Source organism: Haliotis cracherodii, unplaced genomic scaffold, assembly GCF_022045235.1.
Source record: "Haliotis cracherodii isolate W230 unplaced genomic scaffold, xgHalCrac1.p SCAF_9, whole genome shotgun sequence".
Lineage (NCBI taxonomy): Eukaryota > Metazoa > Mollusca > Gastropoda > Lepetellida > Haliotidae > Haliotis > Haliotis cracherodii.
Genome location: NW_027266343.1, coordinates 6335919 through 6359980, shown reverse-complemented (window position 1 = coordinate 6359980; position 24062 = coordinate 6335919). Strand labels below are relative to the sequence as shown.

Genomic DNA, 24062 nt, shown 5'->3' with positions numbered 1-24062 from the left:
CTCATTTTATTCAGAAGTACTTAAACCCCTTATGGTATATATAATTGATATTATTTGTTGTTTAATGCAGCTCTCAGCAGGATTCCATCCATATGATGGTGGCCTGTAAATAATCAAGTCTGGAAATGACGAACTAGTGATTGATGTTATGAGCACCGACTCGCATCATCGGGGTATGATGAAATACAATCAACTAGGTCACTAAGTCCAATGACCTGATCCAGACAATCACCTCATACAACAAGTGTAGGATGCTGGGGAGCATTTGAGCTACTCCTACCTACGCCAGTGAGCCCCCTCAGCACCAAGTACCTGTCTTAAAACATGACACAGACACAAGTACCTACGGAAGCCTTTTAGGGCCATTTGGTTTTTTTCGATACTATCTTGAAATTTCAAGATAGTATCTTTAAATTTTGAACTTAGTATCTTGAAATTTCAAGATAGTATCGAAAAAAATTAAAAAAACACATGGCCCTAAAAGGCTTCCGTAAGTACCAGATTTCACCAGTAATATATATGCCACTCAATTGACATTTTGCAGAGTTAGAAATTGGCACTATTCCTGTAGTTCTTGCCAAACTGCTCAATAGTTAAGGTATCATAAGGACTAGTGGACAAAAATGTTCGTGTCTCTTTTTCTTAGAATCTTACAAGTCAAAGTTTATTTCCAGATACCGTACATACCATTTCTCTTCCATGCGTGCAGAAGTGAAGATGTGAGTTATCTCCCCTGTGTTGGTACTCGAGTTGTTAAGTAGGGCAGAGCACAGGCGATCGTTGTTTGCGCCATAACAATCTTAACCCCATTTTCATGAGCACATTTTGGCTGACCAATCAGGTTGCTTCATTCGGACATACCTGCATTTAATGTGTGGTTGCAACTTGAAGCAGCAGTATGTTATTTTCTGACATTGGGTGTTTTGACTTGACAGCGTACATTTTGACTTGCAAATGCACAGTCTGCTCACATTAAATATCTAAATATATCTGAATGGTATGCGAAATCATAGTGATACATCCAACAGTTTATTTGTGATAATTGCACGATATATTTCTTGTAAGTGATAACCGAGGACCAATTATCACCAACTCCCTGTTATAGTGCGCATGTGATCACGTCCTGTTTTACTTTTGCACGGTTTCATTAGAAGAGTGAAATATTTATCCAAAAATGAACAATACGGACTATTGTGAAGAAATATTAAAAAACAAACAATATAATTACCTTGCTCAAATACAACTGAAGAAGAGACATGCGGTAGGTGTCACATGACTAATTTACACGTAAACAAAAATCAAACAACACGATGATGCACATTTCTTTTATAGCTTACTACAGTCAGTCATTTCTTCCCCAAAGTACAATTCTAAGACCTATTTGAACTATGTTTAAAAAAAAGAATAACCCTGTAAATAATGCGAAACCCAAAGTTATGGATAAGCATGTTAAATCAAATTGGGGAATATAGGTGGACGTCAGTTTGCAACAGCAAATTGATATAGCATCTCTTGTTAATTGTAAAGAATATAAAAATAGAGAATGTTACCAGAGAAAATAGAAAATGTAATTTGTATAACTGATGAGGTGTGCCTGACCATGTGGCACCTACTGTTTAGACGATGGCGATAACTGGTGCAGTTGGTCAACGGGAAATATCGATTTCAACTGTTTTGATTTCCTGTCGTTGCATAATAACAACAATCAACTGATTTTTTTTCGCAGACAGAAACACATGCAGTTGCTGATTGTTTCACACAGACCATAGCTATGTGCACAGTTAACTTTGTACACAGAATATTTCTGAAATAACATGACAAAAATGGTGATAATTGGTGGTGACCAGTACATAATATAGGCAGGTAAACCCATGTTAGTGCAGTGCGTTCACTAGTACGTTTGTGTCAGTATGGGTGGTGATCGCTAATCTCTTTGAAAATACAATGATGTTGTTTTCCATAAATGCTACACCGGACCCTTGACAGAAAGAACGTACCTGGATAGTCGACACTTGTGCCATTATTACTCTCGGAGGAACCCTCGGGGAAATGGAAGCCGTTGTGTTCTGCAGTGGAGGCCATGTCAGCATCTGTCAGTGTTGAGGTGTAATGGTGCACTGGTCCCAGTAAAAAAAACCCGGAAATGCAGTAATTTACATGTTCACTTGAACATTAGGCCTAGTCCCAGATGAGCACATCGATACACTCTGAGTGACAGTCGCTACCGTCGACAGTGACGCAGCATTGCTGATCAAACGCTGGTCGCGTAGCTTAGCTCTAAACGTGTGTGCTAATTTCTTTAGGTTAAGTAAACATTTAAAAACATGGTGACATTGGTGATAGTGTATGACTTATTGTCGTATCTTGACGAACAACGTGAGTCGATGTGAGGTCACACAACAAGAGGTCACGCCACATACGAGCAGTCATGTTTACAGCAGTTATGCCCCTTCCAAACAAAACCTATTATTGTTTGCAAAACCGGCAAGTGTTGCCTTGATTACACAGACGCACCTGACACAAACTCCTCACTGTTCATTGTAGGTTTCGAATAGTATTCGCTAGTATAGGGAAACGCGATCGGTGATGCTACGAGTATTCGTTTTTACTGCGATCTCTAATGTAATAAATCTTATGATAACAAATGTATAATAGTATTTTACTCAAATGTAATTCACAGCTATGCTGTCTTATGCATATCTTCGATTTCTAAACGAAAATATATTATTGTCGAGAATATGAGTTAATTCTCTGCGGCCCAGTCATGATCCGCAAAATGGCTGCGGATGGTAATATTTGTCGGTCTATCAAGTCAGTCTTGGAGAAAATAAGTATTGCAAGCAGTAAAAGGCCAGAGGTAAATGAAGGAAAGGGGCACCACGGTAACCCTTTATTTGTGCATTTATTTTCTTAGAGCAGTCAGGTGAAAACAGCAGTAAACAGAGAATGTGCTTCATGCTTGCTTGTCATGCCTTATCATAAGGCTTATGACCCGTCGTCTGCTTGAGGCAGTCTTATTTTTGTCTGATCGCAACATGCCCATGTCCTTGACACGATGGTAATTATTGTCATATTTTTTACATCTCTCGTAGTGTGTAAACAAAAATATCGAAAACATTTGTTTCCGTTACTTTGTTTTTTGGAATTATCACGCAAGAGTTTGAGGTCAGGTGCTTGTTATGTAACCTGCTTCAGCACGACAGAATTGATCATAAGGTCAGGTGCTTGTTATGTAAACTGGTTCACGGGGATAGAAATTTGGGGCACTAGCCCGGACCATTTTTGCTAATGTTGAAGGTATCCTAAGGGCCAGAAGAATTTCAAACATTTTGAGGAGAATCGCTATATATATGTTATCACAATTCATGCTAGTAGACTGCCTCTATCACTGGGTGAGCATGAGAGAATTGAGGTCAGGGGTGCCTACTGTGTAAATCCACCTGGCATAGCAAAATTCATGGAAAGTATGCTCACCAGTTTTTAACTTTATTCAAGAAATAAACGACGAGGGTGAGTTTTTCATCGTATAGTTAAAACACTGGAGGGATAATAGACCAATCGGGGCTGCATAGTGTAGCATGTTCATGAATGATAATGTCTGTGGTTTGAAGACATGTTAAGCTTGTACAGATAGCTGGTACGCAACTTGCTTCGCAGAGAAAATAAAAGTAAGACATGGGGCATGTGCTGTCTGAGCATGTGCAAAACAAGATAAATCAGACTTACTTAAGTTTGGGATGATGTCATAGCGATTGGACGTACATTCAACAATTTTGTTTTATAGCTCGTCAAGGTAGGACGAAGTAGAACACATTAGTTAAGATAGGCTGTCGCAATATGACGCAACAATGCTAGCCAAAATAGAGCTAGACTCATAGGTTGAAAGCAATAGATTTTGAGAATCATATTTAGTTAATTTTGTCACATTTACATTTCTTCATCTTTTGTTAAGAAGAGAATCACGTTTAGTTCCCTGTATTTATTATCTGAATTACTTCATGAATATGAAGAGAGTCAGGTCTAGTTCCCTGTTTACAATAGTAAGGGAAATTCCCATTTTAGTTAATAGTTTGTATTCCACTGTGCAACAGTCTGTAAAAGTTCAAATTAATACTAATGTAATGAGAAGCATTGGATTTTATTTTGTTGACCTCCTATGATGCCAGAGTAGGAAATAAGTCATAGAGGTAAAAGAATGAGTTAGGCTTAAGGCCATTTTTAGCGATAGTTCAGTGAGAAAGTCACGAAACTCTAAGAAAAGTTTCATACATTGTACCAGTATGGGAATCAGAACCGAATAAATGTTTTAAAGACTAAGCTATTCCACCACCCAGGAAACATTAAAACTAGAAGTTTAAAAAATTCCTGTTTTGAACTTTGCAGGTCCAACAGAAGCTTTCACCGCGCTTAGTGGCAGTTAGCAAAACCAAGCCAGTTGATGCCATCATTACTGCATACAAATGTGGACAGCTTCACTTTGGGGAAAACTATGTGAGTAGTCAACAATCTGTAAGGGATTCTGGAAAACTACATTTTAAAGAGATTTTATGGGAATTTGCCTGTATTCATCTAGCCGCCTCCGTGGTCTTGTGGTAGAGCGTCCGCCCAGAGAGCGGAAGGTCCGGGGTTCGATCCCCGGCCGCGTCATACCAGAAGACGTTAAAAGATGGTACTTGTTGTTACCCTGTCTGGCGCTCGACATTAAGGGGCTAAAACAAGGACTGGTCGGCTCGGAGTCAGTATACTGTGTCTGAGTGGGGTATTCATGTTAAACTGTGGCATGGTATCTCAGTGAGCTAGCACTATAAATCGGCATCAGTCCGGACTAGTACAAGCAGCCACACACTCACATACATGTGCATGCACGTCGCTATATAAGTGCAATAATCTTGGACGCGACGTTAAACCAAATTTCACCTCACCTCACCTCACCTCACCTCACCTAACTGTATTCATCTGCTTCAAGGATACTTAAGCCCCATTCACATGGACATTTTTACTTACGTGAGTATATATACTTACATAAGTAAATTTACTTATGGTAGCATTTGAACGCATTTGCTTATGTGAGTAAATATACTCCAGGAGTAAAAAGACATGAGTAAAAATATATTTGCTACACCTGATGAGGTCTAGTAAAAGTATATTTACTCATAAGTATAAATGCTCCTGGAGTATTTCTGGTCATGTAGGCACGGTTGAGATACCAACCCCAAACAGGTTGTTGATTGTTCTAAACTCTGCAGAGGAGGCAAGCCAGTAAATTTTTATGGCCACCTTGTGATCCAGCTCCAATAGTTCCCTCACATACATTTCCTGTGCAGGAAAATACGTCTGTAGTTCCTTGCAAAGAACATAAAATGTTTCGTGTGTCATGCAAAAGTTATCGATCCACAGTTTATCATCAAATGATCGTTTGACGACATTGTTCCACCAGTGTTGAGAACGTTCTCTCTTCCACAGTTCTCTTTCCTGGCATAATCCTAAGACTAATCCAATACTAAGAAAGTATGGAAAGTCTCTCTTTCGCCTCTGGTTGACTATCTTCGACAGCGACATGGCCTCAAATAATAAAAGTCCACAATTTATTTATGAAATGATGTTTACTTCTGCTTTGCATAAACTTCATGTGAACGCAATGTAAATATACTTTTGCTTAAATGAGTAAATATACTCCATGAGTAAATTTGCTTACATGAGTATATTTTGTCCATGTGAATGGGGCTTTAGTGTCTGTTTACATATAACCTTCATTCAGCAACATCTATGTACGACAGTTAGTAAATAAACATCTCTCTCTCTTTGTCTTATGTTTATATATTTTGTTGCCTGAACAATTCCGTATCATATATAATCATTATATAAATTATATCGACTTACTTGGAGCATGCAGATGGAAGAGCACCCACTTAGAGCAGTTTAAATTAACATACCATGGTCTATCACTATGAACAGTGGATGATCACCTATGGGACTTATGTGTCATGGTGTATTTTGACACAAGTTCATGCTTAGCTTATGACTTGTTCACTGTTATCTGTTTCAGGTCCAAGAGTTGCAAGAAAAAGGTCACGATGCAAAGGTGTGTATTTATATCATATCACCATTGAGGAATTCAACATTCAAACACACTTACTTCAGATATTGTTGAAAAACATCACCATGTTTATTGCAAGTGAACCAGTATGATTGGCTTGATGCTGGCTGTGTGTGTATTGTGATATTGATCTGAGAAAAAAGTGATACATCCTCTATATCTTCAGGGCTCACATTTCGGTAAAACTAGGCTTACCCCTGGATCCATTCCCGTGGTTCTTGCAATCTCCAACTACCCGTCCTTGATTACTGTTAGCTGATTTGATGGCTAAGCCTAACGTACCAATCAAAATGTGAGTTACAAACCAGCCTCCACGTTGGGTTGACGATATCAACAACATGGCAGCCAGTTCCATTGATTACGATAAAGTTTGCAAGAAATTCAACATTGAAATACTGACTGCCATGCAAAGGAAAGTCCTTAAAAATCATTTGGTGGAAAGGATGTCTTCATGTCCATTAAAACTGGCGGTGGCTTTGGTTTCTCGGCAATACGAGTTACCTCCTTACTCATTTTTTTCCTTCTCTCAAAGTTTGATTGGTCGGTAAAATGGTAAAAATCAAGGGCAGGTAATTTTAGCTCGCAAAACCTAGCAATGGATCAAGGGGTTAGTGTAGGTCTACTGAAATGCGACAACAGGAGATATTTGTAAGTGTTATGATTATACATGAATCGTGTGATATATAAATATATCTGTGAATGTCATAGATCCGTGAATCATTTTATAAGATCTGTGAAATGTGAAGTATAGTCTCAGTGATATTGCAGGAAAGAAATGTCTTTTGGACATACAGTGTATTTATGTTTTATTAACTTCTGGCAGGACATTCTTTGGTATATTTACAAAATTTGTATTTAATCTCAGGACATTTTGGATCATAATCTTGAATCATGTCATACTCCGGTGAATTATGAACTATAGATCAGTGATATAGACTTAGGAGTTGTGTGATATGGATATTGGAACATGTGATGTAGATCAATATATGGATAATGTGATATGTGATCTGTGGAGGATGGGATGTAGGTCTGTGAGTCATGTGATCCTTCTATGACTTTCTCTGCTGCAGATCCTTGAACAATGTCAAGATATAAGGTGGCATTTCATTGGCCATCTTCAGAAAAATAAAGTCAACAAGGTGTTAGGTATGTATAACCTTCCTGTTAGTGTTAGGAACCAAGGTGAACTTGCAATAATAGAGTTGTCATGATAAGCCCTTCCTGAAAACAATCTTACTTTTGGCTGTGAACACATAAATTCACTGACTGTTGCTCATCCAACAGGAGCCTAGATAAAGTGTTCACTCGTCATGCTGGAGGCCTTGGGTTCGATTCCTCACATGGGTACAATGTATGAAGCCCCTTTCTGATGTCCTCCGCTATGATATTGCTATAAACCATACTCACTCACTCACACATGCTATGAACCACTGGTTTGATTCGCTTCACAGTTCCATCCCTTAGGTGCACCAGAAATCTATGATTGTGAGTTTGAATCCTAGTTTGCTCCAATTATATTTCTAGGTTTGTCAGCACCACAACCATGCATTTTAGTTTTCCCATGCATGTGAGTTTCACAAAAACATCGAAGATCTGCATCAATTTAAGCTTTCTTCCCACTTCAAGCTGACACACAGTGATATGACTGAAATATTGTTCAAAACGGTGTTAAACCAAACTCACTCACTCACTCACTCACTCACTCACTCACTCACTCACTCACTCACTCACTCACTCACTCACTCACTCACTCACTCACTCACTCACTCACTCACTCACTCACTCACTCACTCAGACTCTTGAGCATCTGTGACTTAAATTCATCTTTTATTCTTTCTCTGTGTGTGTCCTACGATACCAGGGGCACAGGTGGCCCAGTCGTCTAAGGCGCCGTGATTTGCTGTGTAGAGTTGCGTCCCTTGGGCACGCCAGAAACCTATGATTGTGGATTTGAATCCCGGTTCGCCCTGATTATGTTTCTAGGTTTGTCAGCACCATACCCTTGCTAATGGGTTTCACCTTAGTGGTAAACGTCTAAGACCTGCATCACTTCGGGCTTTCCTCCAACAATATGCTGACACGCTGTGATATAACTGTAATACTGTTAAAACACAAACTCACTCACTCACCTATGATACCAGTTGATCTGAGCAATGTTGTATGGCTACCTAGGTGTGCCCCACCTCTACATGCTGGAGACCGTGGACTCGGTGAAGCTGGCCCAGGCTGTGAGCAACTCCTGGGAGAGACTGCAGAAGCCAGGGAGACTGAGAGTCATGGTCCAGGTCAACACCAGTGGAGAACAAAGTCAGTAAAACTCTTCACATTTCAGGATTGATGAGGTAGCCTAGTGGTTAAAGTGTTCGCTCGTCACGCCGAAGACCCAGGTTCGATTCCCGACATGGGTACAATGTGTGAAGCCCATTTTTGCAGTCCCCCGCCGTGATGTTACTGAAATAATGCTAAAAGTGGCGTAAAACCATACTCACTCACTCACTGAGGATGGATGACCCCATTTGTGCAAAGGTCGCATGATTGACTAAGTAGATAAGATAGATCATTGTGTTCAATAATTTTGATTTTTTATGCCAAAGAATTATTTCAACTATTGTGACAAAATTTATAGAGTTTTTGTTATATGTATCGTCATAACCAGATTCATTATTCGTTTGGCTGACTAAACATCAATGACAACAATTGATTAAAACACCACCATTCAGATTGTGAAGTCTTTGAAAGGCATTTAGAAGTGATACACATAAGGAAGAGCAATTATGGATGTCAGCTTCTTTATTATGAGGAACACAGCGTTATGGAGTACATGCTCATTCGTTCATCAGGTGAATGAAATGACTTCCATTTGCCCATTGCTATTTCCATTCTTTCACCTATCAGTGCCAATTACCCCTGACATCCCGTTTGCCCATTGACTTTTGCCTGTTACTTATCAATGATAACTTAAGTGCTGGCTTCTGTATTATCAGCGCTAATTATTGTCGCATTTGAGCAGATTCTAGTACCAGGATATATGCAGTATATAAATGTATAATATAATAATAATAGTTAACACTGTCAACATGGTCAATCCATGTCAAATAATATATTTTGTTATTGTTTCACTGAATATAATAAAAAATACATCAACTGCTGACTTGCTATTGTATTCGTCATTAAATATTTGTATTTGTTACCCGATATTCGTGATACATATCATATTCGCCTCAGAGTGTATTCGTTGCAGCCCTACTTAGCATGATGAATCAGGGATAGAAATCAGCACTAGCCCTCATGGCTGGACCTGTTCTGTTAATGTTGAAGGTATCCTAAGGGCTGGTAGAATTTCCAACATTTTGGGTGGTATTGCTGTATGTTATCACTGTTTGGGCTAGTAGACGTTTTTGGCTAATATCTTTCCCTGCAAATGTTTGTAATGGCATTCAAGAACTTTACTGACTTGTTTCAGATAAGAATGGCTGTGCCCCCGAGTCAGTGTGTGAATTAGTACAGTATATACGAGAGAAGTGTCCCTCTCTCGACCTGGTAGGGCTTATGACTATTGGAGCCTATGACTATGATCTCAGTAAAGGGCCAAATCCAGACTTCCAGGTGAGTACCAGTTAAGAAATAAAAGACGAGTGGGAGTTGTTTGTCATACAATAAAACACTGCCAGGAGAATAAACCATAAGGGGGGCAGTGTTTTATTGTACTATAAACAACGACTATGAGTTAACATTTTGTACAGCCTTTTTAAGGATTTCAATAAATTGTAAAAGCTTTGAAAACATTTACCTGTATTTAGATAATGATGACTCCCTGAATACAATGTCAGACATCTCCATTTTATGTACAGAGGTGTTTCACATCGATTATGTGCACCTTTCTCCCAGTACCGATTGTCATATCTTTCCTGCTTTTGGGTGCGATTGTTCAGCTATTGCTTTCATCTGCGTAGCCCAGCTACATCTATGAGGAACAACTCAATTGACTCTTCCCACTCTAAAATAACGTCGTCCTATTTACGACGTCATCAAGTTGCGAGTGCAAATTCGAATCTCCAGAAATGTTGTCATGATAGAACAATGTTTTATTGTGTATTTAAAGCAGGCTTCGTTCTTCATTTTAGCTATCTTATATATGATGATAATTAACAATGCATGCTGGTTTACTGGAAAATCTACAAACTAACATGAGACAATGACATGGACCTATTGCTATAGCAGTTTCACGTAAAGGTTCATGGCCAAGTATGAGGTGGTGGGAGTGATAACACTGTAGGGGGGATATGTCGAAAAGTAAGGGTCTTACATTTTTATCTATCCCCCTGAAGCCTTACTACTCTTGCCAAGACTAGATTCGAGGTTGTGAACTGACTTATGAACCGGCATCTTCTCATAATGATACACATATTAATCAAATATGTTTATAATATTAAGCAAGCTCTCACTTAACCCATTTGTCTCAGTTTAGAGTGGTGTATGTTCACATTTCAGTGCCTGGTTCGGTGTAGGGAGGAGGTGTGCGAGAAGCTCAGACTGCAGCAGGAAGACATGGAGCTCAGTATGGGGATGTCAGGAGACTATGAACATGCTGTAAGTTCTGCAGCAGTTGGACTTATTCCATGCATCTCACCGAGGCAAGGGAGATAACTGATAAAAGTCCAGTTTCCACCCTTGCCGAACTAAGCTGGAATTTCTGGGCACGATCGTAGCGCCACCATTGGCAATTACCAGTTATGTCCCTTCAATGTCCCTCCTATTGACCAATCAGATTCCGCCTCTCATTTCACTTGCCTTTGCCTCAAATAAAATGACATCGCGCAGATCGATAATCAAGATCTGTTTTGTAATGAAACGGATCTTACTTCGTAAAGTGCATCAAATCATGTGAGCGCCATGATTTAAAACATGCATTGGAAATTGCTTTGGTGCTGCCACCACGCTTGTTACTGATATACCAATGTCACTTAGGCAGCATATTGCAGGGATAGAGTAAGTGAGTGAATAAGTTGGGTTTAACGCCACATAGAACAGTATTCCAGTTATTTCACGGCGTTGCAGGGATAGAATTTAAACTAGATTGTTTAACACACCAAATAGGACACCTCCACAGTGTTCAGAAGTGTTCAAAATCTACCAATCCTAATGATATATATGGTATAAATGGCTCAGATTAGTGCTAAATCCTAGCCCTGTGTTGAGTATGGAGTAAGCTATGAATTACATCACTCAGTGGAGATTATCCATCTTTTCTTGTACCTCTTGTTCTTGTTAAGTATTGGGGCGGTCGGGTAGCCTAGTGGTTAAAGCATTCGCTTGTCACGCCGAAGACCCGGGTTCGATTCCCGACATTGGTACAATGTGTGAAGCCCATTTCTGGTGTCCCCCGCCATGATATTGCTGGAATATTGCTAAAAGCGGTGTAAAACCATACTCACTCACTCACTCTTGTCAAGTATTAGAGATGGATATGACTGTCATTTTACTGTTTGCAGATAGAGAACGGCAGCACCAACGTGCGTGTAGGGAGTACTATATTTGGAGCACGATCTTACCCTAACAAGGGAGATAAAACTGACGGAGCTGTGCCTGATGTTGCCAACGGTTTTGCCGATTCATAGCATCTACTAGGGTGTGAGACTGGTATCAGTGTATTGTATCTATTCAGTGACTGAAACATGGACCTACTGGATAGAAAAGTCACTGCAAAAACACAACACATTAAGAAAGTAAGACATGAAAGTCAAGGGGACCTCATTTCCAACTGTTGAAAGTTAAAAACTTAGGGAACGTGGATTCAAATACCATAGACTCCATCTTGTTTCCTAGCTGACGAGTCAATATTCATCATGTGACAAGTCAATACTGATCATGTGACGATTCAATATTCAGTGTCAGTCACATGATTTGGGGATCTACATTGAAATGTATTGTTTTGTCACATGATGCGGATTAACCAATGGAATTGCAAGATTCTTAATAGACTATTGATGCTTAGAACTTTGGCTAGAAAGTTTTATTTTAGAATGTGAGTCCACATGAGAATCTTCCGGGTATCTGCAAATTTCCACGAATTTAGTGACCACAAGTTTGTTAAAATCTGATGGCTTCCCCCTTAAACACCCCCAAATTATGGACCACGCTTCATTGCAAAGATGTGGCAGCTGAAAAGGAAAATATGCATTCTCATCCCTGATCAAGATCAGATGTCACTCACCAGTACTAGGGGTGGGTGCATTTAGCATTAAATAAATCACTTAAATATACTACTCAAAAGAAGTTAAGGATCACCTGATTCTTTCATATTACAATAGTTAATCTCTCATGCCATGACAGATTAACATTACCAGTATGAAAGAATCGAGTGATCCTTAACTTCTTTTGCATAGTATATATTGATGTGAAAATAAACATTTCTCTATTTGAATCTGTCAAACTCATCATGTGCTTTGCTCATGAAAACACTGCAAATCTTATCTTACAAGGCATTCGTGTTGGGATGGGTTCCTGAAGCAATACACTGTATTTATCCTTGAATTTTATGCTACATTCTCTCCACATGGTAAAGGATGGTGTTTGTGGGTATACAACATAATCAGATCAGGGTAGTATCAGGGTGTCTGTTGGTATGATTTTGTGTTCACTGCACAACTTGAACTGTCCTTTCGGGAGTCTTTAAGTCAGTGTCTCACCAAAAAAATGCAATGAAACTGGTATTTTATTGACTAAATGTCAAATGTACAGCGTACTATAACAAACAAAATGTGAAATAATTCAAATTTTGTGACAGGTTGTGTATTCTATGAATTATGATTGTCATGTTATCAATGGAATTTTGTTGCACTCATTTTGATTGCATTTTGCATTCTCATGTAGAAATTATTTTCTTGTAGATGAAAATTGTATTCATGATTTGTTAAACTATTGTTAAAAGCTAAATACTATGAATTATACTTTTATGCAATACTGTTAACACGGTGGTGATTTCCCTATATGCCTCTATAATAAAATGTGAATTGTTAAAAATGCAACTATCGCAATAGAATGCATACTATCACCTTTTTTCTTCAATTGAAAATTTAAAAAAAACTCATCTAGACTTTCTGAATACCTGTACATACTCAGAATATCTGCCAGCAGACATCATTACACATCCATAACCAGAACAAGAAGGCTCATTTTTGTCAGTCTACAACGATTACTTTGTAAGTGAGTTTACCTCAAATATTCCACTGTCAGCAGTTGAAGACTGGGATGCTGGGGGTATGTTTCCTGCACAGCAGGGGGCATGATGACCCAATCTTCTAATAGGATGCAATTTGTGGTGCAGTTGTGTCCCATAGTTGTGCCAGAATCCAATTACAGGTTTGTAGGTTTGAATCCTAAATTTATCCTTATGACCCGTAAAGATTGGGGATAGTTGGACAATGTTGGATGGGGGACCGTTTTCAGCTGCTTGACTCATGAGAGTTTCTAGGGCTTCGGTCCTGCCGAAACACATTGCATGTGGTGTCTTCTTAGGAAAGTCTTCATTTGAAATATGCATTTGTTCACCCAGTAAATGGGTACCTTGTAGGTTGAGATGGTGTGATTGTTAATGTTCTAACACTTCATAAGACAGCTTGGGTTGTATATTCCCCACCAAGCTGAAAATTAAAAATGAGTGCACATAATCCATTGATCAGGGACCCTCGAAGATTCCGGGGTAGAATAGGTCTTCAACAACCCATGCTTGCCGTAAAAGGTGACTATGCTTGTCGTAAGAGGCGACGAATGGGATCAGGTGGTAAGGCTTGCTGACTTGGTTGATGCATGTCATCGAATCCCAATTGCGTAGATCGATGCTCGTGATATCAATCACTGGATTGTCTGGACCAGACTTGATTACTTACAGACCGCCATCATATAGCTGGAATATTGCCGAGTGTGGCGTTCAACAACAAATATTATCAAGGAGACTTGGATTTTTTTAAATCAAGTCAGCAACCATCTCTGCAATGCCAAGATATAATTAAAATACTGTTAAACATGGCAATGCCCAACTCACTCACTCACTCTCACACATACACACACTACTGCCCAGGTTGGCAATCAAATGATCGTAATATTTATTACAGAAAAAAAATGAAATCCCGAATTCCATGTATCACTTTTACCAATAAGAACAAGTACATGCTCTTAGAGTACTCTGCATTATATTGAAATTACAGTCAAACACGGTTGTGTTGAAATTTGATGTTATAAACTTACGGTTGTCTTGAAGTATAAGCATGGTCCCAGTATATTCATTTTTTACTCATCATTATAGGTGTGTTGAACCTTGGATAACTCGAGGTACCGTATTTGACGTAATAAGCGCCCAGGGCGCTCTCAAAATTAGAAATAGGGGGCTCTTATTAGAATATTATTTTGGTGAAAAAAACAGAGGATAAATTTTGTGGTTTATGCTGACAGCCTGAAATGTTTTTATACGACAGATATATTTTTCCAGAATTTAATTGCCCATAATTTAGGGTGCATATAACACAAGAGTGCATATTATATGCGTATAAATAAGTCTTGTGTACATTGATCAATCGGAAGGGGTGCTAATGGGGATTGTTCACTAGCCAATATATTAGCAAATATCGCCGTGGGCCCTTATTAGAGTGGGGCGCTTTTTACGTCGAATACGGTATTTATGTAGGTCCCTTCAACTTTGCCAGAATGGTGTTTGACAATGTATTTTGAGAATTTGATATTGGAAATTATGAATATGAAAATTGAATATGTAAAAGATTGACACTTTGTATCACTTGTATTCCAGTATTTATTTCTCTTGTACTAATCATGAATGAAAGAAATCTACTGACTCAATATAATGTAAATAAATGACTGAAAAATGGCAACATGGATTTTATGTTCCTTGTAGAGTGAGTGAGTGAGTGAGTTTGGTTTTACGCCGCTTTTAGCAATATTCCAGCAATATCATGGCGGGGGACACCAGAAATGGGCTTCACACATTGTACCCATGTCGGGATTCGAACCCGGTGTTCCTTGTAGAAGCTGGATAGCTGTGACATAGGACATGAGATGGACTTGTACTGATAATACCTGATTCTTCAAATACTCCAAATACAGTTGTACTCTTCAGTAGCATAGAAGGGAAATATTTGCTACATATAAAAAAATATGCTGTGATGAAGGTGTCCCTTGTCATATTGGTGATGTTATAATCATGGTGTCCCCTGCACTGCTGTGATGTCATGATCAAGGTGTCCCGCCGTTAGGGCAACAAGTAACACCTTTTAACGTCTTTAGGTATGACTAGACCAGGCGATCGAACCACCGACCTTCTGTATCCAGAGGGGGATACCAACAGTCATATGTTGTTTTTATTCACTTTGTGACTTGTGTGTAGTGTACACATACTCCTTTCCAAGTCCAGGATCCATTTCTTGGAGGATGCAATTCTTCACAGAGAGTTGTTTCACATCAACTACTTGACCATTCATGCCCTGTGGCCAGCCACCTCCATCGTGTTGTGGATAGAGCATCTGCCCACATAGCGGAAGGTCCGTGGGTCAATCACCTGGCAGCATCATACCAAAAGATGCTGAACTGAACAAAACGACATTTAAAAAAAGATGTGAAAGATAATAGAACAAGGACTGGTCAGCTTGGAGCATACTGTGTCTAAGTGACATCAAACTGTTGCATGGCATCTCATTGGACTACCACTTAATCTGGCATTAGTTTAGACAATTACAACATATGACACCACACTTGCATGCATGTTGCCATATAATTGCAATACCGTATTGGACGTAATAAGCGCCCCACTCTAATAAGCGTCCACGGCGATATATGCTAATATATTGGCTAGTGAACAATCCCAATTAGCACTTCTTCCGATTGATCAATGTACACAAGACGTATTTATTCGTGTATAATACGCACTTGTGTGTTATATGCATTCTTAATTATGGGCAATTAAATTCTGGAAAAATGTATCTGTCGCATATAAACATTTCAGTGTGTCAACATAAACCACGAAATTTATCTTTCAACTCTCTTTTTTCCACCAAAATGAATTTAAAACATTTTGCAGGGTGTGAGGCAGGGGTCCGGAAATGGTCATATGTGCCGGACATGTCCGATTGGGAATTTCAAATGTCCGGTTTAAACTATTGCTTTCTGGACATTTAATTTTTTCTGTCCGGACATTTTAAAAAACAAACGCTAGCTTCGGTGTCCAAACAATGGATGAGCGTTATCGTATCCCTTCAGCGAAATTCAGGTGAATAAACAGGTATAACAAACTTGGTCAATAAAAGTATGAAACTTTCAGAGATTGGGGGATGGGGGAAAACATTTTGTCATTCGAAAACTTCAGTTTATCAAAAATGTTGGTAAATTTGGGGAGCCATGCTTTACCGCTCGCTATAACCGAAGCGCGCAATAACGAGGGAACACTATACGTAACAACTTGTAATATGTGTGAAAAGTTTAAGGGGGCATGGCATGAATGCAAATGTCCGATTTGGGATTTTAAATTTTCCTGGTGTGAGGCAACAGTTACTTTTCAAAATTTTATGAAAGATATCGAAAATAATTTTCCTGACTTGTCATGTCCATGCCTTGAGGAGATTACAACTTCTTCTCAAATCCCAGCTGATCCTGAATTCTAACATTACTCTGCATCACCATGATCACCCACACATATCTTATCTAATTCTTCATCCAAGCTCAACGAAGGTGGTCAAAATTAAACAAAAACTGCACATCACTGTTAGGTTGTATATATTTATTTACAATAACAGCATGACACAAAACCTATTTGTATTCATTTTACATATTGTTCTGGATCATACTCGTAGATTTGTCTGGTCCAAGTTGGGAATAAAAAGCAACTTAAGGTTTTCATATTTCAGCTTTTTTGTTGTAAAATAACATCACATACTCAGCAATATTCCAGCTATATGACCATGGCCTGTAAATAATCAAGCTGGGACCACAGTAACCAGAGACTGATATTATGAGTACTGTATTTATTCGTGTATAATCAGAGCTCCAGATAAGCTTTTGGTGTTGTGGGTATTTTACCCATGCATTTTAAAATCATTGGGTATCAGTAATTCTATCTGGGTATTCAAATTTCTGTTACCCACTAGTTTTTACACATGTGGGTATTTAAGTTAAATATTTAAAAACACTATTCATCTAGTCCCTGCAAACTGGTGTCGTGTGGGTTCGAGAGCTTTATAGGACTCAAAAATACCACGATACTTCCACAAGAAAGTGTGATGGCAAATGATCATGATGTAATTGTCATCGTGGAGTTTGGCAAGGTTGACGGAATGCCCCTTTATAATTTCAAAATAAGTTGCTGGTTTGCTAATCGAATACGCAGGGTTACTTAACACTATTTTGATGATACGCACAAGTTTTATTTTTGTAGCGTATCTGTAATGTTCGTTGCGTATTTGATACGCTTGGATTTTATTTTACTGCGTATTTCTGCATTTTTTATGCGTATTTCTCGCAGATACGCAGCTTATCTGGAGCTCTGATAATACACACTTTTTTTCCCCATTTTTAGACTCCAAACTTAGGGGTGCATAATATACATGATAACAACCCATCCATCAGGTATGATGACCGAGATCAACAAAGTCATCCAGTTGACCACCTGATCTAGTTGCTCGCCTCATGACCTGTTGGGGAAGCTAATCTGGATTTCGACCAGGGAGCTTTCTTAATAAATTAGAAATAGTATAAAGATTGCACAAATATACTGAATAATAACAGATGAGTACTCATTGGCTGGTCCCTGTTTAACTCACATGGTGAACAATAACCAAGACGACATTGAACGTATCTTCTATTGTGTGGAGACTTTCATTCTGAGCATCTATTACTATGAGATGAGCACAAGCAAGGAAATAAGTCTGTACATTGCGTGAGACATGGTATGGGTAACTAGCAGGTCCTGTTCCACAATGCATTCTTAGCGCTATATTAGAGTATGGTAGTCATGATCATCTTAGCACTGAGATCACTTAGTAGACCAACACCTGGAGTAAAACCATCCAATCAGTCAACCTCATCATCTCCGTCAACATCATCATCTCCGAATAGTCTTCAGTTCATCTTGTATTTCATCCAGATTACCCATACTGCAAAGGGACATCAAGATACATTACCATCCAAGTCTACATAATCAACACCAAAAACATATATATAACATGATATAATAACTATTTTTGACACGCGACTTGCCCTAAACCTGACTGTCAGAAGACGTCATGACCATGGTCAGACATTTCTAGTTACACAACAGCAGATGTGAGTTTTGATGTATTGGTACCAGTTTTCATAGGCGGGTCAAGGGGGTCCTGACCCCCCATCCCCTTTTGAAAACCAAAGGCAGTGTGTTGTAGGCAATAAAATTATCTGAGATAGGATTTTGATATTTTAGACGAGATGCACCCTTGAGTTTAGAAGTCTCACCATAAAGTGGACAGTCACAAGAAGTCATCACCATGCTTAGACATATCTAGCTATGACTTGAGTCATTTAATAAAACAATGGCTCTTATATACTTGTATTGGTTTGAATACTGTTTTCGATACCGATCCAATACTCATACCATGGCATTGAACATTGTATGAAACATCACACTCATACATTGTGCTACACACTCCTAACATTCAATCAAGGATGGTAACTCTTGTCTTACACTTTCTGAATATGTATCCAGCTGTATATTCAGCCCCAGGGGGTTGTTAATCGAGTGAGTGAGTGAGTTTGGTTTAATGCCGCTTTTAACATTTTCCAGTTATATCACGGCGTGTCAGCTTGATGTGGGAGGAAAGCCCGAAGTGATGCAGGTCTAAGACGTTTACCACTTCGGTGAAACCCACGAGCACGGGTATGGTGCTGACAAACCTAGAAACATAATTGGGGCGAACTGGGATTCGAACCCACAATCATAGGTTTCTGGCGTGCCCAAGGTACGCAACTCTGCACAGCGAATCGCGGCGCCTTAGACGACTGGGCCACCCGTGCCCCCCTGTTAATCGATCGAGGACATGGTTAACACCAGATCAATCTTACCTTCTCTCTATGGCTGCTTGTCTGAAACATTCAACACTATGATGTTAATGTTCAAATCAATAGGGATGCTTTATAAAGTCACAACAAAGCAAGGACATGGCCACCATCTCTTACCTACATCTAATTCAGTCTCATTCAGATTCAGTTAATCACTGTCTAAGTTCTCACTTTTCCTGAAATCAGACAGTGTGACTGTGAGTGAGTTGGGTTAACGCCGCTTTGAACAGTATTCAGCACGAGCACAGGTATGGTGCTCACAAACCTAGAAACATAATTGGGGCGAACCGAGATTCGAACCCACAATCATAGGTTTCTGGCGTGCCCAAGGGACACAACTCTGCAAGACGAACTGCGTCGCCTCAGATGACAGGGCTACCCGTGCCCCCAAAAGACAGTGTAAAGACACTTGCTTGACATAGTCAAGAACTATCGCCATGGCTGTGATGCATTACAAAGAAATATACTTTGAGCTAACATGTCCAAAACACTTGGTAGAATCGTCTCATTAGATTTGTCATTTGAATTTAGAATGGATGAAACATATCTTGTTAACTTACTGAAATTCTAGTTGTGATTTGATGTGGTCCAACTTCTTCAGTGTCTACAAAATGTACAGAAATTAAACATTGTTGATACCATATTGTAAAATTAGAGCGAGTGAATTTTGTAACATGTAATAGACAATACTAGAAAGTGTTTTTACTCGTAAAAACATATGTCTCCCCCCACTTCCCTAACCCCCATTCATTCGTTTACTTCACGTTAAACCCCATCTCTTCATTCCCACCCTCCATTACTAAATAACAAAGACAAAAATAGAACTCCTAGAAATTTCAAACAACTAATGGGCACCACTTCAGGACTTGGTTAATATGTTACAACTTCATGAAATAATATTGAACAGTTTTTGAGTTATGGTCCGGAAACAAAGCTTACCCCCATTCAGAGTCTATGTTCAAGTTATCTCCATGGAAACGAGAAAAAATAAAAATGTCAAAAATCTCTAAATAGCAAAAGGCAGCACTTCAGTGCTGGGTTAATGTGTATACAAAGTTTCGCGAAAAAATATTAAACGGTTTCTGAGTTATGGTCAGGAAACAAAGCTTACCCCCATTCGGAGCCTATGTTCAACTTATCTCCATGGAAACGAGAAAAAATAAAAATGTCAAAAATCTCTAAATAGCAAAAGGCACCACTTCAGTGCTGGGTTAATGTGTATACAATGTTTCGCGAAAAAATATTAAACGGTTTCTAAGTTATGGTCAGGACGCCGACGCCGACGGGAGCCGTGCCAAAAACAATATGTCTCCCTCCATTCTGGGGGAGACATAATTACAGATATATATTACAGCAAATGTAATCAGGTACATTGTAATTACATTGCCTGTAGACTGCAGTATTACAACCATGCAATTTCATTAATTTCATATCTTAGTGCTCGCTATCACTAAAAAATTATCTCAGGACATCAAATCCAAACCTTTCACGAACTTTGACCGACCAACAAAATGACTAACAGAAAGACAACATTAGCCAATCAAAAAACAGCTTTAAAAAGCTTTATGACACTAGTTTAAAGATGGCGACTTCCATTCTTGATGACACTTTGAAATAAAATTGTGACATAGGTTTAGATTCAAAATTTAAAAACTGAACAAAAGGAAATTCCTGAGTGTCTAAAATATACCCGAGATAGTATGGCACTACTTCCCATGGGCTATTGAAAGTCTCTTCCCTTTCAAATGTTTATCCCATTGAACATGTTGAAGCGAGACACAGATGATTGTTTTGTTTAGAATGGCCCGTGTTAGCCTTTTTGATGTCGTATGATTAAAAAACACATTTGAACTTTTACTTCACAATCTTGTAAACTATGCTCTGATTGGTCAGATGAAACGCTGTTCTGATGTGACCTGTAATGGGATGTCCTCTGATTTTTGTGCACTAAGATCTTAACGAGATTGACAGCCATGGTACCACAACCTGTACAAAAGCTGAAATCAGCTAAATTATCAATGATAAAAACTGTTACCAGTAATGTATATCATGGCAGTAGTCTGTCTTACAGACCCTGATACAAATATATCAAATACAGCCCATGCAAGTCTATGATGTTTGGCAAGTCTAGATTACTGTACTATCAGTATCTGAAAATGAAGAGAGTCTGGGCTCCCTTTTATTATATTTTCATTAAGATGATTGAACAACTGTTTTTTTCTGTACGATATGTTCATTTCAGAGACTATATGTTAGTCTAATCCCATCTTCCCGAGGCAAGAGAGTTAACTGTCTATAAAAGTCTAGTTTCCACCCTTGACGAACTAGGCTGGTATTATGGAGTTACATTTTGGCTGGACTAACGAGTCTATGCAAAGTCCAATCAAAATCATGCACAGAAATTGAAATCTGGTTCGTAAACTGTCATGCAGATTTCGGTCGATTGCAGGATTTGCAAAGCATGTGCACCACCAACTTTTTGTCAGCAGATATTTTCCTAATCTTTTCATGTTATTAATCAAGGTGCTCACATGATTTGATGCATTTCGCGATGTAAGACCCTTTTTATCGCAATATAGATATTGATTATCGATCAGATCGTCCTGACCGGGCGCAACCATTTAGTGTGAAGCCAACGCAAGTGATACGAGAAGTGGAATCTGATTGGTCCTTAGGAGAGGCTTAGAAGGGACATAATTGGTAATAGCCACTGGTGGCGCTACGATCGAGCCCAGTAATTCCAGTCTAGTTCGGCAAGGGTGGAAACTGGACTTTTTAAGTCAGTTAACTCTCTTGCCTCGGGAAGATGGTCTAATCATGGCAGCTTCAGGTCAGCAATATTACCACTGGCTCCTAATCCCTATATTCACTGCCTAATCAGATACATTTTCACCCAAGTGATGATGAACTCAGCAACTCACATCAAAGGAATGGTTGATACAGGGCTCCTGGGAAGAAAAGTTTTTAGCTGCCTGAGCTAGAAGCTGAAATACAAGATGAACGATGAAGAAATAAAATATGATAGAGTTCTGATGAACTACTTGTCTGAATACACAATGTCATTTTGAAAGTGGTCAAATGTAACGAATGTTATAGGCTATTTGGGAAAACACTTTCTTAGTAAAGTACAAATTCTAGGTTTTCTTGGGTTGAGTCCCATTTGAACACAAGTCAGACGGGTGCAAAACTACCAATTTAAAGAAAACTGAGCTTAAACTTATTAAAAACTTGCAGAATTGTGGACAGAATTATGAAAATATGGTTGCAGTATTTACTAAAGTAGTTTTTTGGGGCCGCGGAATACAGCTGGGACTGACTAGCCAATCAAACAGCCTTTTTGATCCTTACTCCTTAGAGTTAGGAACACCTTTACGATCATAACAGCTTTCGATCATCCACACGGCACTTTTTAAACTACCAAAATGTGCACCTTGTAAAGTGCAATAGGACTACTCACCGGGTGTAGGCTAAAACAGCACCTCAGCAAAACATCACCACTTTCTCTGGCGAAAAAAGCAGCGCATTTGGCGAAACGGCTAGTATGTGTCGGGGTGAAAAAGGCACCTCTATTTTTAAGAACGATTTATGTAGTAGTATATATGATTTAATTACATGTTATTTGATGTATTTACATGATGTTTCCTGTTTTCCAGTTATTCACAGATAACTACATATATTCACATACATACAATTCTTCACAGTTCTTCATAGTTTTCATGTTCATCAATATCGGCCCATGTACCACTGTACATTGTGATAGTGGCTGAAGGATTTCTGATAGGTCTGGTACCCTCATTTCTTCTGCATCTTCTGATTGGAAACTGACATCAAAGTTACCAGTCACCTCTTCTATGATGGGATCTATGCATCTCAAACATTAGAAAAGGGAAGTCTTCTTCAGTCCGGCTAATTTCTCGATAATGGGTTACATCAGAGACCATATGGTCTCTGGTTACATGAAGTCCGATACCACATATACGATTGGTCCACTGGTAACAGTTGTCACATGATGAACGATTATTGGTGTTTGTAACAGACCATCTGAGTTTAATTTCATTATTTTACTTCAAGCATGTTATGTTTTCACAATAAATTGAGTTGCGAATAGGATGAGTTGGCATAAAGTTGAGTACAGGCTAATTTTTAATGTAAACTTGTTTTAACATTTCAAAATTATTGGTGTTTGCAAGTGACCATGTATGTTTAATTTCATTTATTTTACCATGGTAAAAAAAATAATGTACCGTTTTCGCCAGCCAAAAGTAGCCGTCTTCGCCCATCGGTGACGTTTTGCTGAGGTGACGTTTCAGCTATAAACCCTACTCACTGACACGTACTTATAATGACAAATAGCTTATCACTAACATTGGAATTGAGAAGTTGATGAACCATGAAAGACATGGCAAACATAAACATTAATACTTACGTCGTTTGATTTCGATCCCCTTATAACCTGACGCGCCAGTGAACCAAGATCGTTAATGTTAGCCGAAATTTTCTCATTTAATCGCGCTTTAGTTTCGTGATTCCAGCTAGCAGACGCCATCTTTCATTTACTGCCGGAAGGCAGTCTGTATGTATGTTTACGGCATCATTTAAAAGCTGAGGCGATTAACTCACCTCAGGGATCCAAGTCCAATTCTATCAGTAGGGCCTTTTGTGTTACTCAAATTATACTATATCTGTTGTGTGATCAAAACAGTCATTATATCTTCCTCTCAGGTTAACATCTTGCCGAAATAAGAACGACAATTGTAAACGGGAGAATAGTTTCCGGTTCCGTTGTGAAATAGTAAATATTGCTGAGAAAGTGTTTTGCAGTCTTGAAACCAGAGCCTTGGTGAATTAGAGAGATTATTATGTCCTTCACAAA

General features: G+C 38.9%; 3 protein-coding genes across 4 annotated transcripts in view; 1 reads left to right on the top strand and 2 right to left on the bottom strand.

Moving 5' to 3' along the window:
- LOC139452656 (pantothenate kinase 3-like) overlaps positions 1-2403 on the bottom strand; it is a 36921-nt gene extending 34518 nt beyond the window's left edge. Inside the window, exon 1 of the mRNA XM_071234195.1 lies at positions 1998-2403. Within this exon, the coding sequence (XP_071090296.1) occupies positions 1998-2082 (85 nt within the window). The 5' untranslated portion in view covers positions 2083-2403. The remainder of the gene's footprint in view (positions 1-1997) is intronic.
- A 361-nt stretch (positions 2404-2764) lies between these two features.
- Positions 2765-12128, top strand: LOC139452683 (pyridoxal phosphate homeostasis protein-like). Of its 2 annotated transcripts, none has more exons than XM_071234227.1 (8): positions 2765-2857; positions 4384-4491; positions 6047-6082; positions 7168-7243; positions 8270-8404; positions 9561-9703; positions 10589-10687; positions 11590-12128. In XM_071234227.1, exons 1-8 carry the CDS (start codon positions 2765-2767, stop codon positions 11713-11715), a joined length of 816 nt encoding a protein of 271 aa, XP_071090328.1. In that variant the 3' UTR covers positions 11716-12128. The 2 variants fall into 2 exon arrangements, with proteins under 2 accessions (XP_071090328.1, XP_071090332.1); XM_071234231.1 differs by having other exon boundaries at positions 2782-2882.
- Positions 12129-16878: 4750 nt separating this feature from the next.
- Positions 16879-23746, bottom strand: LOC139452502 (BLOC-1-related complex subunit 7-like). The gene is made up of 5 exons (XM_071234003.1): positions 23616-23746; positions 22111-22173; positions 19750-19793; positions 19193-19213; positions 16879-18252 (listed from the first exon to the last, which is right to left on the bottom strand). The coding sequence occupies exons 1-5, from the start codon at positions 23733-23735 to the stop codon at positions 18201-18203; spliced, it is 300 nt and encodes a 99-aa protein (XP_071090104.1). The 5' UTR covers positions 23736-23746; the 3' UTR covers positions 16879-18200.
- Between the last annotated feature and the right edge of the window lie 316 nt (positions 23747-24062).